Source organism: Marmota monax, unplaced genomic scaffold, assembly GCF_021218885.2.
Source record: "Marmota monax isolate L192 unplaced genomic scaffold, Marmota_monax_Labrador192_F-V1.1 WCK01_AAM20220418_F8-fsc00034, whole genome shotgun sequence".
Lineage (NCBI taxonomy): Eukaryota > Metazoa > Chordata > Mammalia > Rodentia > Sciuridae > Marmota > Marmota monax.
Window position 1 is genome coordinate 5,906,909 of NW_026693934.1, and position 18,536 is coordinate 5,925,444.

General features: G+C 37.0%; 1 protein-coding gene across 1 annotated transcript in view; it reads right to left on the reverse strand.

The window, feature by feature from the left end:
• The window catches only part of Thsd7b (thrombospondin type 1 domain containing 7B), an 821,885-nt gene that overhangs the window by 25,477 nt on the left and 777,872 nt on the right, over positions 1-18,536 (reverse strand). The window contains exons 20-21 of the mRNA XM_046463780.2: positions 17,705-17,822; positions 2,461-2,606 (exon numbers count right to left, since the gene is read on the reverse strand). Coding sequence (XP_046319736.1) covers positions 2,461-2,606; positions 17,705-17,822 — 264 coding nt within the window. The remainder of the gene's footprint in view (positions 1-2,460; positions 2,607-17,704; positions 17,823-18,536) is intronic.

Sequence of the window (18,536 nt, forward strand, 5' to 3'; positions counted from 1 at the left end):
TTCTTTTTGAATAAACCCTGCTTTATATGCTTGCCTCAGTGTGCTTCTCTAATGTTCAAACTTCAACATTTGAGGGATCAGAACTTGGTAACTGGCAGTATCACCATGACCAAAATCTGCTGGACTCCAGAGTCTTGAGTTCCCTGCATATGTGCGTATACACATTAGCAGCTGAGAAAACAGGAATACAGTTAGGAACTACTAAAACAAAAGTGATGCATGAGGATAAATACTTCCTTTTGCTAATATCTTTCCATAAGAGATAGTAGTGGAATTGGCACACCACTGTGCTTTATGTAAGCTTCTCTTATTATGCCTTGGTACCTCAGGATGGCAAGCAGCCACCAAAATGTCATCATCACCCTCAATGAAAGAGCTCCTAACCTGCATTTGGCATGTCAGGGCATGCCAGGACATGGAGAAATAGAAAAGCAGTTGCAGAGAGATGTTCTTCCTTTGTGGGAGAGGCCTGCTTGTGTTTTGAGCAGTAATGCCAAAAACTCAGTTTACACTTAACTTGAAGAAAAGACAATTCATTGAAAAGATATTGTATTATCTATTTCATGAAGAATTAAAAATCAGGCTTTAGGAAAGTAAGAATGCATCTGGAACTCAGGAAGAAATCAGCTCCAATATAGTCAAGATTCCCTTTGTCTTTGGCCTTTTCTTTCTTTTGTGTCCTCTAGTTTGTGCTTTCTTGCTTCTGAGTAACTTGACTATCTATAAGGCAGAAAAAGTCAGCAGCTAAGAGGGCCCAATTATAGTATCTTATAACAGCTTTAAATCTACTTCAAATTCTTGGGAAAGAACCTTGATTGGCGGTCTGTAGGCAGGGTGGGTACCCAGAATAATTAACTAGAGACTTGATTTTTGAGGGCTTTCAGAGTTTCTTCCTGACTGGAAGTGTCAAGGAATAAGACTAACCCCATCTAGAACCTGAGGCAACTCTGAGATTTCTTGAGGCAAAGTCAGTCACCTTTTGTGGGTATCTGGAGCCTCTAAAACCAGGTCTCTAAAATGTGCCACAACCCTCTACCCACCACCAGCACTATTACAGAGAATGGTCACAGCCCATCACTCTGTCCCTGTGTTTCTGGCAGAAGCAGCTCAACATTTGACAGCAAAACATTATATTTGGCATTTTCCTATAATGTTCCTATGAGACAAGTTGGCAGACTGGTCTATCAAAAACAAAAAGATGCCTGTCACCTGAGAAGATGAAAAAAAAAAAAAAAAGAAGCAGACAGAGGTAGTTGTGTGCCTGGTGAGGTGGGGAGCAGAGACCCTGTCATCAGTCCTCTGCAGACCATTACCTCCCTCTTCCCTCCTTCTCTTTTACCCCAACTTTCATTCCTCTCCCTTCCCCAGCAATGGCGCCCTGAATTCTTTGAACTTCTTTTCTCTATTCTGTCAAAGCTACCACAACTGGAAGGGAAACTATACCTTCCATTTCCTCAATTGTAAATGATACTAAACAACATTTAAAAATTAAAGACTTAGGAAAGAAGATGTTTAGACTAGTAGAGAAAGTATTATTTAAGGCTATTAGGTTACTTCTAAATCACCATCACGGTTACCTTATTTTCCATAAAAAGAAGACTGAACAAATGTACCTCACATTTTTGCTCCTCTGGGACCTATTAAAATACATGGGCATTTACTTCTGCAAGATAATAACGTTGCATGACAATGTCATTCTGACAGGAGCACTAAACATCTCTATGAGAATACTCTGCAGATTTCTTAATGCGTAGTCAAAATTACTGTTACCTAATTAGAGTACGTTTTGGAACAGAAATAGAAGGATAAACTAGTAAAATAGAAAAGAGGGAAAATCAATGCACTTTTTTTTTTAAGCAAAAAGCCAGAGAGAACGCACAGTAGAGGATCTTTGCTGATCCAGCAGAAGCTCTGGGTATGTGATATATTATGATGTTGCTAGGCATTTATACTTTAGGCCAATAAAAAAGTAATCATTGAGGAAAATGTGGTAACCTTGGTTCGCGTAATAATGTTAAAATATAACTTTCATACACTTTTCGTTTTCTGCTCTTATGCAAGATTTTGTCTAAGCCTAAAGTGCCTATGTAAGAAATACAGTCTAACACAAGCTGTGCATTTCCACAGTATCAGACTTTTGCCTAATTAAATACTACTTTGATATTCCCAAAGAAGCCAAAAAAAAAATAGCATAGAATTATTGAAGATGCCAAAGAGATTGACAGCCCCATGACCCAGCTTAGTATAATCAGTGCCTAATGAATGGCTATTTATTTTCTTAGCAATATCACTTTGCATGAGGTTAAGTCACATGTGTATTTTTCTATGTTCTCTGTTATACTAAAAGTACAGTGTGTTAGACCCCTGGTGCTATGAAATTTATTCTATCAGAGCTTTTGACCAGACAAGTGCTTTGGATATACTGAGAAGCATTTCTCTAAGTGTCATTACATGACCTACCTCCAATTTACATGCAGACCAGTTGCCAAGGACCCAGCTGTAGCAGGGGGTCACTGGGCAGGTTTTCTGCTGGGTAAGCTGTGTGGGGCATGGCCGTCCTTCTCCTTGGGTTGGCATAATGATAAATCGAGTCCGGCTCATTCGACCTAAAATGATAAGGGATGTGGTCAGCTTTTCAGTTATAGTTTGACTTGGAAAGGGAGTTGGAGGGAAGGACGTTGCCTTACATACGTAAGTCTTCATTATAATACACCAAACTCTGTCCAGTCACCCCTTGAGTTTCCTGCCATTTTAATTTAGATTTCCACAGACACACAGGCGATCCACGTCTTCATTATGCTTTAAGGATCCAAAATTCTGCCTGTCTTCTACTTCTTTCATCTTCCCAAATCCAAAAATTCTATTGTTGCCAAACAGACTGATTGTGTAAACACTGGTCGAATGTAAATTTATTTAACAAATGATTACTTATTAAGCTCTCGCATGATCAAAGCATCTTGCTCTGTGCTACATGCAGCGGCAACATTGTCAGATGTATCTTCTGCCCCCACAGACATTATCTTTTAGGTCAGGATTATAAATATTAAACAAAAATAGAGAAAGTTGCACCTGTTTGGTTTTTTTTGTCTCTTACATAATAAATTAGGTATAAATCACAAATAATCCAAATTAGTCTAAAAAGTTTTATTGGAAGGTACCCCTTTGAGGTCTCAATCATGTTCCTCAGTTAGTTCAACATGGCCAATTTTCCTAGAGATTGAAGATCAGTTTCTTCCTTCATTGAACAGAAGAAAAGGTTTGTTGGTTTATATGAAAGAACCATGATGTTTGAACAACATGTCATCAAATGCTCACATTCCATTCCACAATGAAAAATGGTTGGATAATAAGAGTGGCTGAAGAGAGAAGAGGTTTTCTTTATCATCTTATGACCACTCCTGGTATCAGATCGTTAGCTCAAGTGGATTTGTGGATAAAATAACTGACACTATTTGAATCTCTGTCTTTCTTTCTTTCTCTCTCTCTCTTTTGTACTTTCACTCCTACTCCTTTTTTTTTCTTTTTACTAAGGAGCTAATAAGTGCATTTAACTTAATTACTATAATTTATTGTGTGAATATGCTGACCTTCCATTGATGTTGTAAAATTAATTATGTCAGGGGGGCTGGGGATATAGATCAATTGGTACAGTGCTTGCCTCACATGCATGAGGCCCTGGGTTCAATCCCTAGCACCACAAAAAAGAAAAAAAAAAGTTAATTATGTCATTTTTTTGTGACAAATATTAAAGGAAAGACAGAGGGTTCTGTAGGAACAGTTTATTCTGGAATGAATCCTTCTCCTAAGAGGCTGGACTTGAAGCGGATACCTGAGGCAGTAGTAAGCCAGACGTGATGTGAGGAGAGTATGTCATGAGAAGAGGTCATGAGACACAAGGGAGTGTAACACGCCTGAGGACCCAATAGGCCAGTGTGGGTGAAACAGAGAATGAGGAAGAGAAGAGCTTTACCTAAGTTTCTATGTTTATATCATAAGAGAAATGGAAAGATTTTTCTATTAGAGATTATCTATGATAATCTGAGAATACCCTTGAAGAGAATTTGGAAATTCTAATCGCTGGGTTTTAAATTTCTTTAAGTTCAAGTTTCTATTCTTGGCATGATTCTTCATATATATTAAGTAGCAATTGAATATTTGCTTAACTCATATTTTTAGAAATGTGTTCATGATATTAAGTTCTCTGAAAATGTGTGATAATATCGTGATATCAGTGACACTCACTGAGCTGGTATCCTGTATGCTAAGCAATACTTTAAAACATTTTATAGGCATTGACTGACGGACTAACTGAATGGTCAGAAAATCCCTGCAGAAAATTCTATTATTTTGCCATATTATAGATGAGGAAAGTGAAGCATGAGACATTGAAGATACTTATCTGAGGTCAGAACACTAGTGAGTTGTAGAATAGGATTCAAACCCAGGATGTTTTGCTCTACAAGCTGCAGCATCAACTGTGTTCCTGGGAGGACACAGGCCAGAGAGCAGGGAGAGCTCCTTCTCAGATATTTTATGAGAAAAAGAAACTTTGGATGAGGGTAAATTTTGCATCAGCGATAATCTGGGCTTGGTGAACCACAGAATCCACCCACTCTTTATCCTTAGGTACCCAGCTTCTGAGTGGAGCATATGTGTTTGGGCAGATGTTCTCACCAGCATCACTCGAATCACATTACAGGTGAGACCTCATTCATTTGAAATGCTGTCTCTGCCTAATAAACACATTTGGCTCAAGATTTTACAATAATTCTTGCTCAAATACTCCCCAGTTTTAATTTTTATGTTTATTCTCTTGACCTAAATGCCTATTATCCTCATGTCATCATAATTACATTGCTTCCTAGCCATCTTTTAAAATATTGAAAATGTGGCATTGCTTTTATCACAAAGAGGCTTTATTTGATTTTTACCAGATAACTTAAGTATGTCCTTAAATTAATGGCATGCTGAAGGTCAGTATATTAGAAGCATTTTATTTATGACGACTGTAATGAGACATGTGTGTGTGCGTGTGTGTGTGTGTATAGGAAACCTAATGACCAAATGAATTCAATAGGAAAAAAATGATGCCATAATTATTACTTATATTGTTGTGCTGGAAATTGAACCTAGGGCCTTGCATGTGCTAAGCAAGCACTCTACCACTGAGCTTTATCCCCAGCCTGTTATCATTTTAAATAGTAAAATCTTATGACCATTCATTGGAGTCATAACCAAATGATATCTACATCTTTTGCTATTCAAGCACAAAGCTCTTTAAACAATAATCATTACTTCCATGACTTTTTTTTTAAAAACTGAGAGAATAGCCAATCTATATTCGGAAGTATCTTGTCATTTATAATTGCCTATTAAAATTCAGTAAAAAGTATTGCAAATAAAGAAATGAGTGGGTAAAGAAAAACTAATAGAGCTGATATTTTTGTGGGGTACTTGAAATCTTCCAGTATGTTTCTTGTTTCTTTTAAAGTCAAAGGTATTTTGTTTAAGTTAAATAACCTGAGAGAGGATCCCTCAAATTAGAGGCTGTCACATATTCTGTAGTTATAAATAAAAATCAAGCAACACAAAATGCAGATCCTCTATATGTGGGGACCCAACACTTCCCAAGGTCAAACATTACTCAACCAAGCCACTCTCTCTAAGCAATGATTAATCTGTTAGGAACCTCAAAGAGCAGGAACCTGGAGGCATTGTTCTTGTGATACTAGATTTTGATGGAAGAGAGAATCAGTGGTCAAATTAAAGGCATTTAAAATTATGATGGAGTCGAACATAAGAGGAAGAGTATTTTAAAACAGCTGATGTATGGTATAAAGAGTACTAGACTTGGCATCAAAAGTCTGTAGTTGGAAATAGTTCTCTGAAATTAACAGCTAGAAAATGATGTGACTGCATAAAAGTTTAATTCTTCTGAGCAAGAATTTCCTCTTCTAAAAAAATACAACTAAGCATACAGAAAGTCCTTGTTACAAGAGGATAATTCATGTTGGGAAAAGTGTCACTTAAAAGTGAATCTCTTTTAAATGGCAATTAAATTATTTTTAATAAGTAATGCAAATATTTAAATGGGATTTTTTTCTGGAACTAACAAGTATACAACTGGGTTAATTTAATCTAATATCAACTGCTATACAGATTATAATTACAATTATGCACTCATTATTAGAACAAGGAATAAAAAGCCATTGAACATTACTTATATAATTTTATGATTGTACTATTGAAAACCCATGTTTCATGACTGACATTTGCAGCTTGATCACAATGCCTTTGGCCTTTGAGGCACTTTTCAGCAATATTCCTTGACCTCCCTTTACTGTCTGGTGGGAAGCCCTCTCCATTGTGTAGCTCCTTTTGTTGTGGGTACACATTCCATTTGTCGCCAGAGATTGATCAACAAATCTCAATAAGCAATGACAAAATACATGTGTTAATGATGGATGCTGACTGATGGAGGGAAGGATTTTTGTAAATGATCAGCTCTTTAGTGAATACTTTTATATTAAGTGGGATTTTGTTTCATGTAGAACTCACAATGATGGAGATTCAGGTAAAGAATATTCAGATGATGGGGACTAGTTGGATATATTTCCCATAGGTTGTATGATTAAAATAAACATTTTATAAATAGCACCTTATAGAATATTTAAAATATAGAAAATGCTTGTTAAAGTACTATTTCATATCAGTTTCTAAAACTCGTCTAGAGTTTTAGAAACTGATATGAAATAGTACAATATGGGCAATACTGTTCTTAGCTGTATTTTTCTGGGGTTTATTACTAAATGCACACAAATTGAAATTCATAATTATTCATCCAGTTCCCAACTCACCAAATCATTTACACTCTATCCTGGACTCCTTCTGCCCACAGAGTAAGAGTGAAGCTTATTACCATACATACGCTTGTGCTTCCAAAATGTAAGCAGGCGAATTTCCTTGTCCACTCTCTGGATTTTTTTTGTTTATAATAGGTTTTTCAATAAAAGAACAAGATACAAGTCTAGCCATCTCTAGGAAACTTAGTTCAATGATAAAGATGGACACTATACCTGATAGGCAATGCCAAGTGTTAGGCAGAACTTGACACAAGGAAAACCATTTTTAAATATATTCTCCATCTTAGAGCAAGAGTCATCTCAAGGTCACTCTGACTAAACCCCAGATAATACTCCATCATCTTGCGAAGAAACCCCAAACACTCCATTATCTAAAAAAGGAAATTGTTATCTGGGACTAGAATCCGGAAAACATATAGTTTATCATGAAGGTGACACCACAAGGACCCTTCCCTGACAACTCCCTAGCAATGGCCTAACTGCAAAATCCCCCACCCACAGCAGAAGACCAATCTCAGTCTCTACTGGGCCTCCCTCTGCAGGTGCTCCCAAATAAATTTGCACATTACTGTGGAGTTGACTCTCTTCTCTTGCTGACTTCTTTCCTTACACCAATAAAATGAAAGAACTGAAGCGGACTTTTTCTCTACTCATCCACTACCTACATAAAGTGTTTTCAATTTAATATAGACTTAAATTATGGTAGGATAAGATTACTATTTGCTAGAAATTCATCTCTCTGAGCCATTTTCTTCCTTCCTTCCTTCCTTTCATTCTTTCTTTTTTTGAGAGAAAAGAAAAAGAAGTTTAATAGCTTTGGTAGTAAAGGAGAAATACAGGGGACTTCAGTCCCAGAGTTTGTTATTCTATCTGGGGGACTTGAGAGCTTTTAAAGGTGATTCAAATGCTTCATTCCACAGGGTCTTTGTCCAAAGTTGTAATTCATTTGTTAATTTGGGATATCATCATTTCTTAGTCTATCCTGGAAGTCTGAATTACTTGCTATGGTGGATCACTCTGCTTAGGACAGGACTGTCCTTTCTTTCTTTGGGGAATATAGGTATCTCATTATAAGCAACAGTGACACTGGGTTACTATCTATTAAATTAGCAATAATTACGTGAAATGAAGAAGATAAGTACTATTTCATATCAGTTTGGCAAAACCTGCATGAAAAGCAGACAGTGAAGTGGCATATTAGTTGTAAAAACCCCCAACAGAGAAATGCCAATCCTGAACCTCACACATATTGTTAAAGCACAAGGAGCCAGATTACAGTCTCACTGAATTTAGCAGTCATCCGACTGCACACTGGAGCTCTACTAACAAGGTCTACAAGGAAATTTAAAGCAACTAATGAAAATCTCAAAACAGGTTTAATATTTGTCAAGATTTGTCACTTAGAAATAAAGTGAATAAAAAGATTAGTCACTTAAAAATTGTCTTTTAGAATATGAAAGGGAATCAAATACCATGACGACTGAGCATACTTTTAGATCCAAGCAGCCAGCCACCATGCCCTTTCTAGTGACATGGTTTAAACAATAATTCTTTGGCCCTGATGTGCTGTCATTGAATTAGCTTCAAAATGTGTTTTGGAAAATTCTGGACAATTTGGTAAACAATCCAAATTACCTATGTAAGGTAGAGGGGAAAAGGAAATACAAGAATAATAAAATATTTAAGAAGATGTCTACTTAACCTCAGTCTCTTCCTTATCACACATTCTTTCATTCTACTTCCCCTGAGAGTAATTTTCCCTCCCACATGCCATCCCCGGTGTCATGCCAAGTAAGTCACTTCAACAAAACCTCTGTCTCAGGATGTGCTTCAGACATAAAATATTCTTAATATATGATAAACTGAAGCTAAGCAACGTTAAGTTTTGCAAAATCACACAGTTAGAAGGATTGGAACAAAAATTTGGCTTACTCAAAATGCATGTGCTTTCCAATAAACCTCATCTGTTCCATATCATGGACCTTTGCGTTAGGTGTTGAACAAGTTTGAGAACCACACTTAACCCTGCTCTATGAAGTAAACTTGCTCCTGTATTCATACACTTCATATTTTTCTCCAGCAAAAAAAACGATTAAGATTAATGTACTAACATGTTTCCCCTACAATAACTTTTTATTTGTTCTTGGCTACTCATCAGACCAAATTTTCAAGAACAGTAAAAAGTCAGATTGTATATAAAATGCTCAATTAATTCCATGCAGAACTTTATGCTGGACACGCACTAAAATGATTGAAAATATATTTTTCACTTCTTTTAAAGATTTCTAGAATTTTTATTCAAGTCAGATTTATTTTAAATGTGAGCCTTGGTGAATATGGATTGAGATCAAGGTTATTTTCTAATGTAAACAGGGTGGAGAAGTCAAGGTCTTGATCTAAAAATAGCTCTTAAGCTTGTTTTTGGTATTGTTAGAGATGGTTGGGTCTGGTGGGTTTCCCCTACAGAGGAATTCCTTGCCCTATCTGAAAATTGCTTCAGATACATAGATAACTTTAATTCTGGAGAACATACAACTTAGGCAAGATAAATATTTCATAGGCCATTCAGAACCAACAGACTCTAGACTCAGCCAGAATCATCCCTCCAGAAGTGAGCCTAGTTACTTGAAGAAATAATGAGAAAACAGTTTTAGAGCTCAAGATTGACTATGATTTATAGGGGGGTCATATTTTAATGGAGAAAACCTGAGCACCTTTGTCTTTGCTTAGATGTAAAGAATTCCAAACTTCCAGTGGCACAGTGTGTATATGTATATGCATTTTAACTGCTTACCTCCAGTTCTATTCTCAACAATCACATTAGTCCCAGTAAAAACTAGCAAAACTTGATGCAGCACTGTGAATACTTACAAATGGCAGCAATATCCCAATGAGGAGTCCCTATGGGAATCAAGATGAGGTCAGAAAGAATGATTTTGGAAATCTCAGAGCTACCTTCTTTTTAGACAAAACCATCAGAATCACACATTTTCCATCTGTAAGACTAATAGCTATATTTCTAGCAGATGGACTAGATATTAAGCAACTTTTAAATTTTCTTTTAGCAGTGCTAGGATTGCACTCAGGGTTGTACCCTGCCACTGAGTTATAGCCCCTGTCCTATCCAATAATATTGATAATAATATAAGTATATACTTGGGAGACAAAATTCAGAGGAACTTCTTAAAACACCAATGTAACTCTACATTCCAATCTAAGAACCATTTTTTTTTCTGCTTACCCTTAAATATATCTATAAGTTAAAAAAAATGATAACCCAGGTCCATGTACATAAGAGGTGATTACAGAATGTCAGATACAAAGGGGTATAAAGTGGAACAAATGAGGGCTTTGGAGGTACCCAGACCTGGGTTCATATCTAGCCACCATTACTGACAAGCTGTATAATCCTGTACAGATTACTTAATTGTCTATCATCACATTGTAAATTAGGCCTGTACTACAGAGTACTGTTATGAATTATTACTAGCATACCCATGGCATTAATAAGCAGGCCCTTAACCAACAGATATTAAAAAGTAATAACTCTAATATTTCATAAATAAAAATAGTATGAGTTTTGCAAGGGATTAGTGAGCACCCCCAATTCCTACACATGCCGTTGGGAAAGCAGCCTCTAAAGCTCAAATCCTCTGCTTTCTCGTCTAGTTCTCTTTTACATTTCATTATTTAGCTTCTTACCGACTTTTCATAGGAATTAATCACTTAATACAGTAAATAAGTTTGAATTGTTATAACTATCAGACTTTGCCCACAGATACCACAGTGACCAAAAATTTGATGCAGATACCAAAAATGAAGCTTACTGACTTGCCCTTGAAATCTGGGGGGAAAAAATCTGGAAATAAAAAGCCATAGTGTATTGGAGTTAATAAATTAGTTTTTCATTATTGGGTAAAACTGATAGAAACATTATGCACCACCTGGGAAACACAAGAGGCAGGCAGGATTATATAGTAGAGAAAAATATTATAAACTCATATATACTGAATTAAAAATATAAAATTAATATAGTCTGAAATTCATAACATTCTTAGAGTCTTATTGGTTAAATAATAATTATGAATAATTCATGATATGCTAAATTTAGTGAGTTCTACATTTCACTGAACTGATGAAAATTGAATAGACAAAGAACATGCCTAATCCAAATATTAAGCTCTTCTACTACAAGCTTTGATCTTTGAAATCTATCTAAAATGATCCCTTAGTGGAAGCTTAGAATCAGTCTCTCTCTGTCCTGAAATAAATTGGATTCAAACTGTTTCTGACCTTGAAATCTTTAACACAATTAGAAAGTATATGGCAAGCTTCAGGTGTACATTAAAGGGGCAATCCAGATGCTTGGAAAATAAAGTAAGAGGTCATTTCGAAATTTCCCCTCAAATCACTGTAGTTCTGTGAGTTTTATAGTAAAGTGTGGCTCACTGGGTTTTGCCCAAAAGCTCAGTGAATTCATAAACACAGGTAACTATGTGGAGTTTTGCCTTTGATGGAGAAGTAAGCCCAGAGCTGCAGGTGCTGACGTCTGACTCCCATGTAACTCACTCGCCCACTTTAATATGACTATGTAAACCGTCATCTCTTCTTGCAGTCTCTGTCCCACTGCTGCAGCCGTTGGAAAAAAGAAAGTGGCTCATACAAAAGACAAGCTGCTGGCACACTGCTTTGAAGAGCCAAGCTGCAGGTGTTTTCCAATGATAGGTTCTTACCTTTCAGCTCCAGAATTTGGTCCCTTAAGAAATAAGTTAATCTGTACCACTCATTTCTGCTTTTGATGACTGCTGTTTATTGTTTTCAGGTTGTGCTGGGTGAGGATTAAGATGTGATTTAAATATAGAATTCTCTCATTTTGGAAATATTACCATGGACCACGGGGATGATGATCAGGGAAAAGCAATCAGTGTTTTAACACCAGAGCAGGAAGGCAGAATCAAGGAAATGTTCACAGCTGGCGAGGTATGACACAACCACAGACTCCCTCAGTAAAACCCCAAGGGTAGGAGCTTAAAAAGTCAAGGACCCAGTGTCCTATCTGTCCACCCCCCACTGCCTCCCTTTCTTCTCCCTCCTTCTCTCTCTCTCTCTCTCTCTCTCTCTCTCTCTCTCTCTCTCTCTCTCTCTCTCCTTCTTTTTTTCTTTTTTTTGTCTTAAATTGAGGTCAGGCAAAAATAAATACAGTTAGAAAAATAGTCATTTCTATATTTGTGCCAGCAGGTCCTAATATAAAGCCTTTAATATAAGAGGTAGCTGGGTGCAGTGGAGCATACTGGTAACACTGGGGAAGCCTCACTCTGGAGGCTGAGACAGGAGGATAACAAGTTCAGGAACAGCCTCAGCAACTTAGTGAGATTCTGCCTCAAAATAAATTAAAAGGGCTGGGATGCAGCTCTGTAGTACAGCACCCCTGGAATTAAACCTCAGCACTGGAAATAATTACATATATATATATATATATATATATATATATAATTATATATATATATATATATGTATATATACACACATATATATACATATATATATAATTATATATATGTATATATACACACATATATATACATATATATACACATATATTATATATATATATATATATATATATATATATATATATATCAATGTATGTATATATTGGGTAGACAAAAACTGCTTGTGAGGTTATACTATCAAGCACTCTAGCAAAGAAAAAACCAGTTATAAACACTAAGGCATCATCTTCACATTCAACTTTGGCATAATCATTGCCTCCTTGGGGGTCTTTCTTTCCCTACCCTTCACTCTCCTGCAAGATACTTGTGATTTTCTGCAAGTTTTGGTTTATCATAGCACTCAGCATTTACTTTTGTGTTTATTTACTTGCTCATTTGCTTTCTCTCTCTTGGTCTTCCTACTCAACTTTCCACTAGAACATTCATTTTATGAAGGTATGAATAGAGCTTTGTTCATCTGAAATCTTAACCATTCCATGCATAATATATTCTCAGTGCCAGGGAAGGTGACTTGCACTCCAAAAAATCCAAGGAGTAAAGTCACCAGACAATTTGTTTCCCACATTTCCACTTCTGAAAATGAAATAGGATGCCATTAGGTGCCAGGATAATAGGTGTAAACTTATTAAAACTTTGTTGAATGGAAAAAGGAGCAACCAAATGCATACATACTTGGATGGCTGGAGGGTTTATTAGATATCAGGATTATGAAATGATTTCTGAAACTGTATTATTATATTTAAAAGTTCGGAAGATTAAGATATCTAGAGATCAGGAAAGGATTCCCAAGAAGTTATCCTTCCCAACCCTTCAAAACTAGCTAGGGGCTCTTGATGACTGGCCTCATATTCACTAGCTAGTGGACACTATCTAAATGCTTCTCAAGTGCTTTGCGGAACTTGATTTTTCCTAGTAATCGACATTCCTCCCTTAGTCCCTCTGTACCTCAGTTCATTTAATGTCCCTGCTTATAAAATCTTTGATCAATGATTGTCTGTTTATTAGTGTAAGAATTTGAGGAAGTAGAATTTAAGCTCAGACTATATTTGCCTAGATTTCTCCAACAGCGAGATTCAGATTTCGAAGGTTTTGCTTGTTTGTTTCTATTAGCAAACAGGGTCTTGATGAATCCACAACGTTAACACAACTGCTTAAAAATTAAAGTAACATTTAATAATACTAAGTGTATGATTTGCGATGTGTTGGAATAATACAATCCGTCATTTTTTTTGATGTCTTGTTATTACAGTGGCAGAATTAGGGCTTCCAGGTTAAAAAAAACACACACAATAAACAGATTTTCTATCTATTTGCACTGGATACATTCTTGGGAGGTGAGACCTAAGAACCTACATAATGAGGCAGAGGATGGGAAAACAGCCACTCCAGGGACCGACTGCCTTTGAACTCACAATCCAGTCTGTAAGCTCTAGCCCTGTGTTTTCTCCTATGGTCCAGAACCACCTGGCCAAGGATAAATGTTAAATAAAATTCTTCTAATGTACCAAGTACTATGTACTATGTTTCATCAGAGGTGAAGAGGTCAGTCCATGTAAAATCCAAACAGAGCTTTTGGTTCTTTTATAAACATTAAAACCAATTCAGTTCATGCTCAATAAATGTCATAAGGGTCCTTACCAGGGGTGATGGTGAGATGCCCCTTGCAAGGAAAAGTGTTAGGGTGAGAGGATGAACAATGCAACACAATAAGGGTGTAGCTGGAATATAGAGCTTTGGGCAAATAGAGCCAGCAGGGCAGTGGAAGGCAATGGAGACAGAGAAGGAGCAGAGGTGAAATCCTACAGGTCCTTGGGGAGGGGACATACTCTCCATTAAAGAACTTCATCTTCCAAATTTTTACATACTACCCTTTCCTGATGGGATAGAAGAAACGCATTCTAGCAGGGACCCTTCAGGACAAGATTGTGGTGACTGGCTATGGGATAACCAGGTGGGGGATCTTTGACAGAGGAACAACCAAGTGCTCTGAGAACAGGCATCTCTAATGTGAGTAACATCTCCCATTTGCCTGTGTCTTCAGTGAATTATTCAATGTGACTCTTATTACTTATTTGTTTGCTGTCTGTTCTCCCTCAACCAAATTGTAAGCTCCGTGAATTTAGGAAAACTGTTTTTTTCTTCCTAATGTTGTATCCCCAAAATATAGAACTAGAAACAGAACGTATGTATTTAATGGATGCATAGCAGATGCATGACTAGTGCGTCACTAGGAAAACACTTGATCATATTTTCCCTTTTAAAATATTATTCAGCCATGATGAGAGTCCATGTATATTGAGTGGGGTAAAAAGATGATATAGAAAATGGAGAGATGAAGATGACTAAGTCTATGAAAGAATATTTGAAGATCCTAGGGAGTCTTCTTGTAACCCTCTCTACTACTGGTGGGTAGAAAGAAAGAAGTAGAAATTAACATACACTAAACACCCACACTGTGTGAATTATTATGCTAGATATCTTCATAAGCTTTGTATCACTTAGTCCTCAAACCATAAACAAAGCCTCTGTGTTGGATAGTTTTCTATCAATATAACAAATACTTGAGATTATCAACTTAAAAAGAGAAAAGGTGTTGTATTGGCTCAAGGTTTTAGTCTATGATTGCTTAGACCATTATTTTGGGCCTATGGTGTTATATTATGGTAGAAGCATGTGGCAGAGAAGAACCATTCCCCTCATGACTCAGAAGTGAAAGAGAAGAAGAGGGCTGGGGTCCCATTATTCCCTCCAAGCGTATACTCCCTAAAGATCTCCCACCAGGTGCCACCTCTTCCACCACCTCTGAATAGTGCCACACTGGGGACCAAGCCTTTAACACATAGGCTTTTGGGGTCACTTACAATCCAAACATTAGCAGCCTCTAATGTGTGCATTAAGTCCAATTTATAGATGAAGACACTGAGACTCAAAAGATTAAATCACTTACTTAAACAGCAGCAATTTGTACCTAGTTTTATGCAATTTACAGTGAATGCCTAAATGAAACCCCATTGTTGCCTCTCCAAACAGTGTAGGAGCTATAGATTGACTATTGAAATCTTGGTCCTAAGATTCGTCACATGATTTCCTAAGGTTCTTGCTCCATTTGTATAGAAAAAGGCATATCATTAGGGCATTGCGATTCCCACATTTTTCATTGAAAATGATGTTCTCTGTAAAAAGTGGTCAGTTTCAAACAATAATAAGTGTTGGTGAGGATGTGGGAGAAAAGGTAAACTCATATATTGCTGGTGGGACTGCAAATTGGTGCAGCCAATATAGAAAGCAGTATGGAGATTCCTTGGAAAACTGGGAATGGAACCACAATTTGACCCAGCTATCCCTCTCCTCAGTCTATACCCAAAGGACTTAAAAACAGCATACTACAGGGACACAGCCACATCAATGTTTATAGCAGCACAATTCACAATAGCTAAATTGTGGAACCAACCTAGATGCCCCTCAGTAGATGAATGGATTAAAAATGTGGTATATATACACAATGGAATATTACTCAGCAATAAAAGAGAATAAAATCATGGCATTTGCAGGTAAATGGATGACATTCGAGAAAATAATGCTAAAAGTTAGCCAATGCCGAATGTTTTCTCTGATATAAGGTTACTGACCCATAATGGGGTAGGGAGGGGGAGCATGGGAGGAACAGACGAACTCTAGATAGGGCAGAGGGGTAGGAGCGGAAGGGAGGGGGCAGGGGGTTAGCAATGATGGTGGAATGTGATAGACATCATTATCCAAAGTAAATGTATGAAGACATGAATTGGTGTGAATATATTTTATATACAGAGAGATGAAAAATTGTGCTCTGTATGTGTAATAAGATTGTAATGCATTCTACTATCATGTATTTAAAAAGTAAAATCAATTAAATATTTAAAAAAGATTTGTTTATAACTGAAGTCCACAAAACTGCATTTCAAAATACATTATTTTAGTATACTTAAAACATGTTGTCAGTTTTTTTTTTACCTATAATTTCCAAATATAAATATTGGCTATTTTTTTTTTCAGCTCTGCTCTCTTTAGAATTGTGTAGCCATGTTCACATACTAAGTCCTGCCTCGTTCCTGACAATCGCAACTAAAACAGAATTATCAACCATCCCAGCATATCCATTTAGGAGGAGCTTGAAAATAAGCTCATACCCTTGCACTGGTGGCCCAGTCTCAAGACTTCTAGGAAAATGCTTCCAAATATCTGTAGTTGGCATAGATCAAGGTCTTTGTATCCTCTTCTCCCATCTGATTCTATAATTTCTACAAATATCAGCTCTTTCCTTTTCTTCCCCTGCTTGCTGCCTAACCACATATCAGGATTTCTCCTTAGGTCTCTACTTTGAATTTCTGACATTTACTTTATGGTAAATTATTAACCCTATTTCAAGACCAGAGTTCTGTTCTAAAGTTGCTCTGAGCTTTCCTATTATGCTCTTGGCGCTCTCTCTTGGCATGGCCGCCTGTCTAGGCTCTTATTTTAGCCTAGTGGCTGGACTGCCATGTCTTTCCATTTGCCTAGTTTCTGCATATTGATCTACTGCTGAATCCCTTGTCATCATGTGATGTTACATATTGAGGTCCTGAGCCTTATAGCAGTAATAGCTCTCTCTTTGCCAGGGACTCACACTCCTTTTCTTCCTTTTCTGTTGTTAAGAAGTCACTGGCCACCTGGAAACCACATTTCCTTCCCTGTCCACTTGCACTGAGATGGGACATGGACTAAACATTGTCTAATACAGTATGTATGGAAGAGAAGCGTGCAGCTTCCAATTTGGTCCATTAGAGCCTCTATAGAGGCAGCAGATGCCACCATCCAGAGAAACTGGTTATGTTAAAGTGGCAGAACTTCTGTCAACCTGTTCTTGATTGATTTTTTGAAGCTCAAGTGACCCCCTCCCCGTATGTGGGTGGAAAATCAATCTTCTCTCTATTATATTAGGCCACTGGACTTTGGAGGGTTTACATGAAGCAGTGGTCAGTTTCACTAGTATAATACACATGTCGTCCAAATCCACTGAGGTCAACATATTTTTCAACTGGTACAGTTTAGGATCTTCTGAATGAATGTCATCTCATAGGTCCAGCAATCACTTTGGAATTTGTCACTGTTATGAGGTCAGTTCTCAAACCTTTGTTTAGTCCCACTAGTCCAATATGAGACCAGGTTCTGTCTTGCTTCCCCTCTAAATGAGTCTCATTGCCTTCATCTGGCCAACATGCTGTATGGCACTTATCAAGCCTTCACATACTGAAAAATATTTTTTTTAAAATCAAATTATTTAGCAAGAACAAACACAGGGAACCAAAATACCTCCTTGGCCACAGGTTTGCGAACACTCTGTCCAAGCCGTCCACACTGAGAGCTGACAGTTGACCACACATTCCACCAAGCAGGGAATACTCATTCTCTGGGGCTTCTCTAAATTAATCTGTAAATGAAAATGAAATACAACTTCACAGGAGAAATCATATAGCTATCAGATAAAATCGCTGTCCTTTTATAGGAAAGACTATTCTTTATTCTGTGATAAATAACTTTTCTATACTTTAGTAGGGGAAAATATCCTTTCTCATATAAATTGGAGGCATTCACAGAAGATGGTTGTCTTAACTTCATGAACAAAATTTTGTCAGTCCAAATTTCTTTTTATAAAACCCTAAACTCTAGAATGGACCTGCTGTTAGGGTGCTGGGAAATCAGAAGGTCACAAGACACGGGAGTCTTCCTGTTGCTTAGTCAGCAAGGAACCAGGAGGACATCTCAATGCTAAATCCAGGCACCCTGGAACAGTCCAAAAGTACATAAAGAGCTTAAAACTAATAGCTGCCAATACTAAAAAATATACATAAAATAGGAATAAATAACCCATCTGGACTCCACAGGCTAAAAAACCCATCATAGTGCTAACTTTGGGACAAACTGGTGGTACCATTTATTTTCTTCTTGTCCTCTGTGAAATCAGCATACAATCAAAATATACATGGTTTCTAGTGACCAATGTAGAAGGGGTCTTAGTGAAAGAATAAATCACTTAAGAAACATGGAAAGAATAATGGAATAACGTGCTGTTCAATCATACATCGTGTGCTTGCTTAATTAGAAAAACTTTGACATTTGACACAGGTTAAGTATTAGTAATATA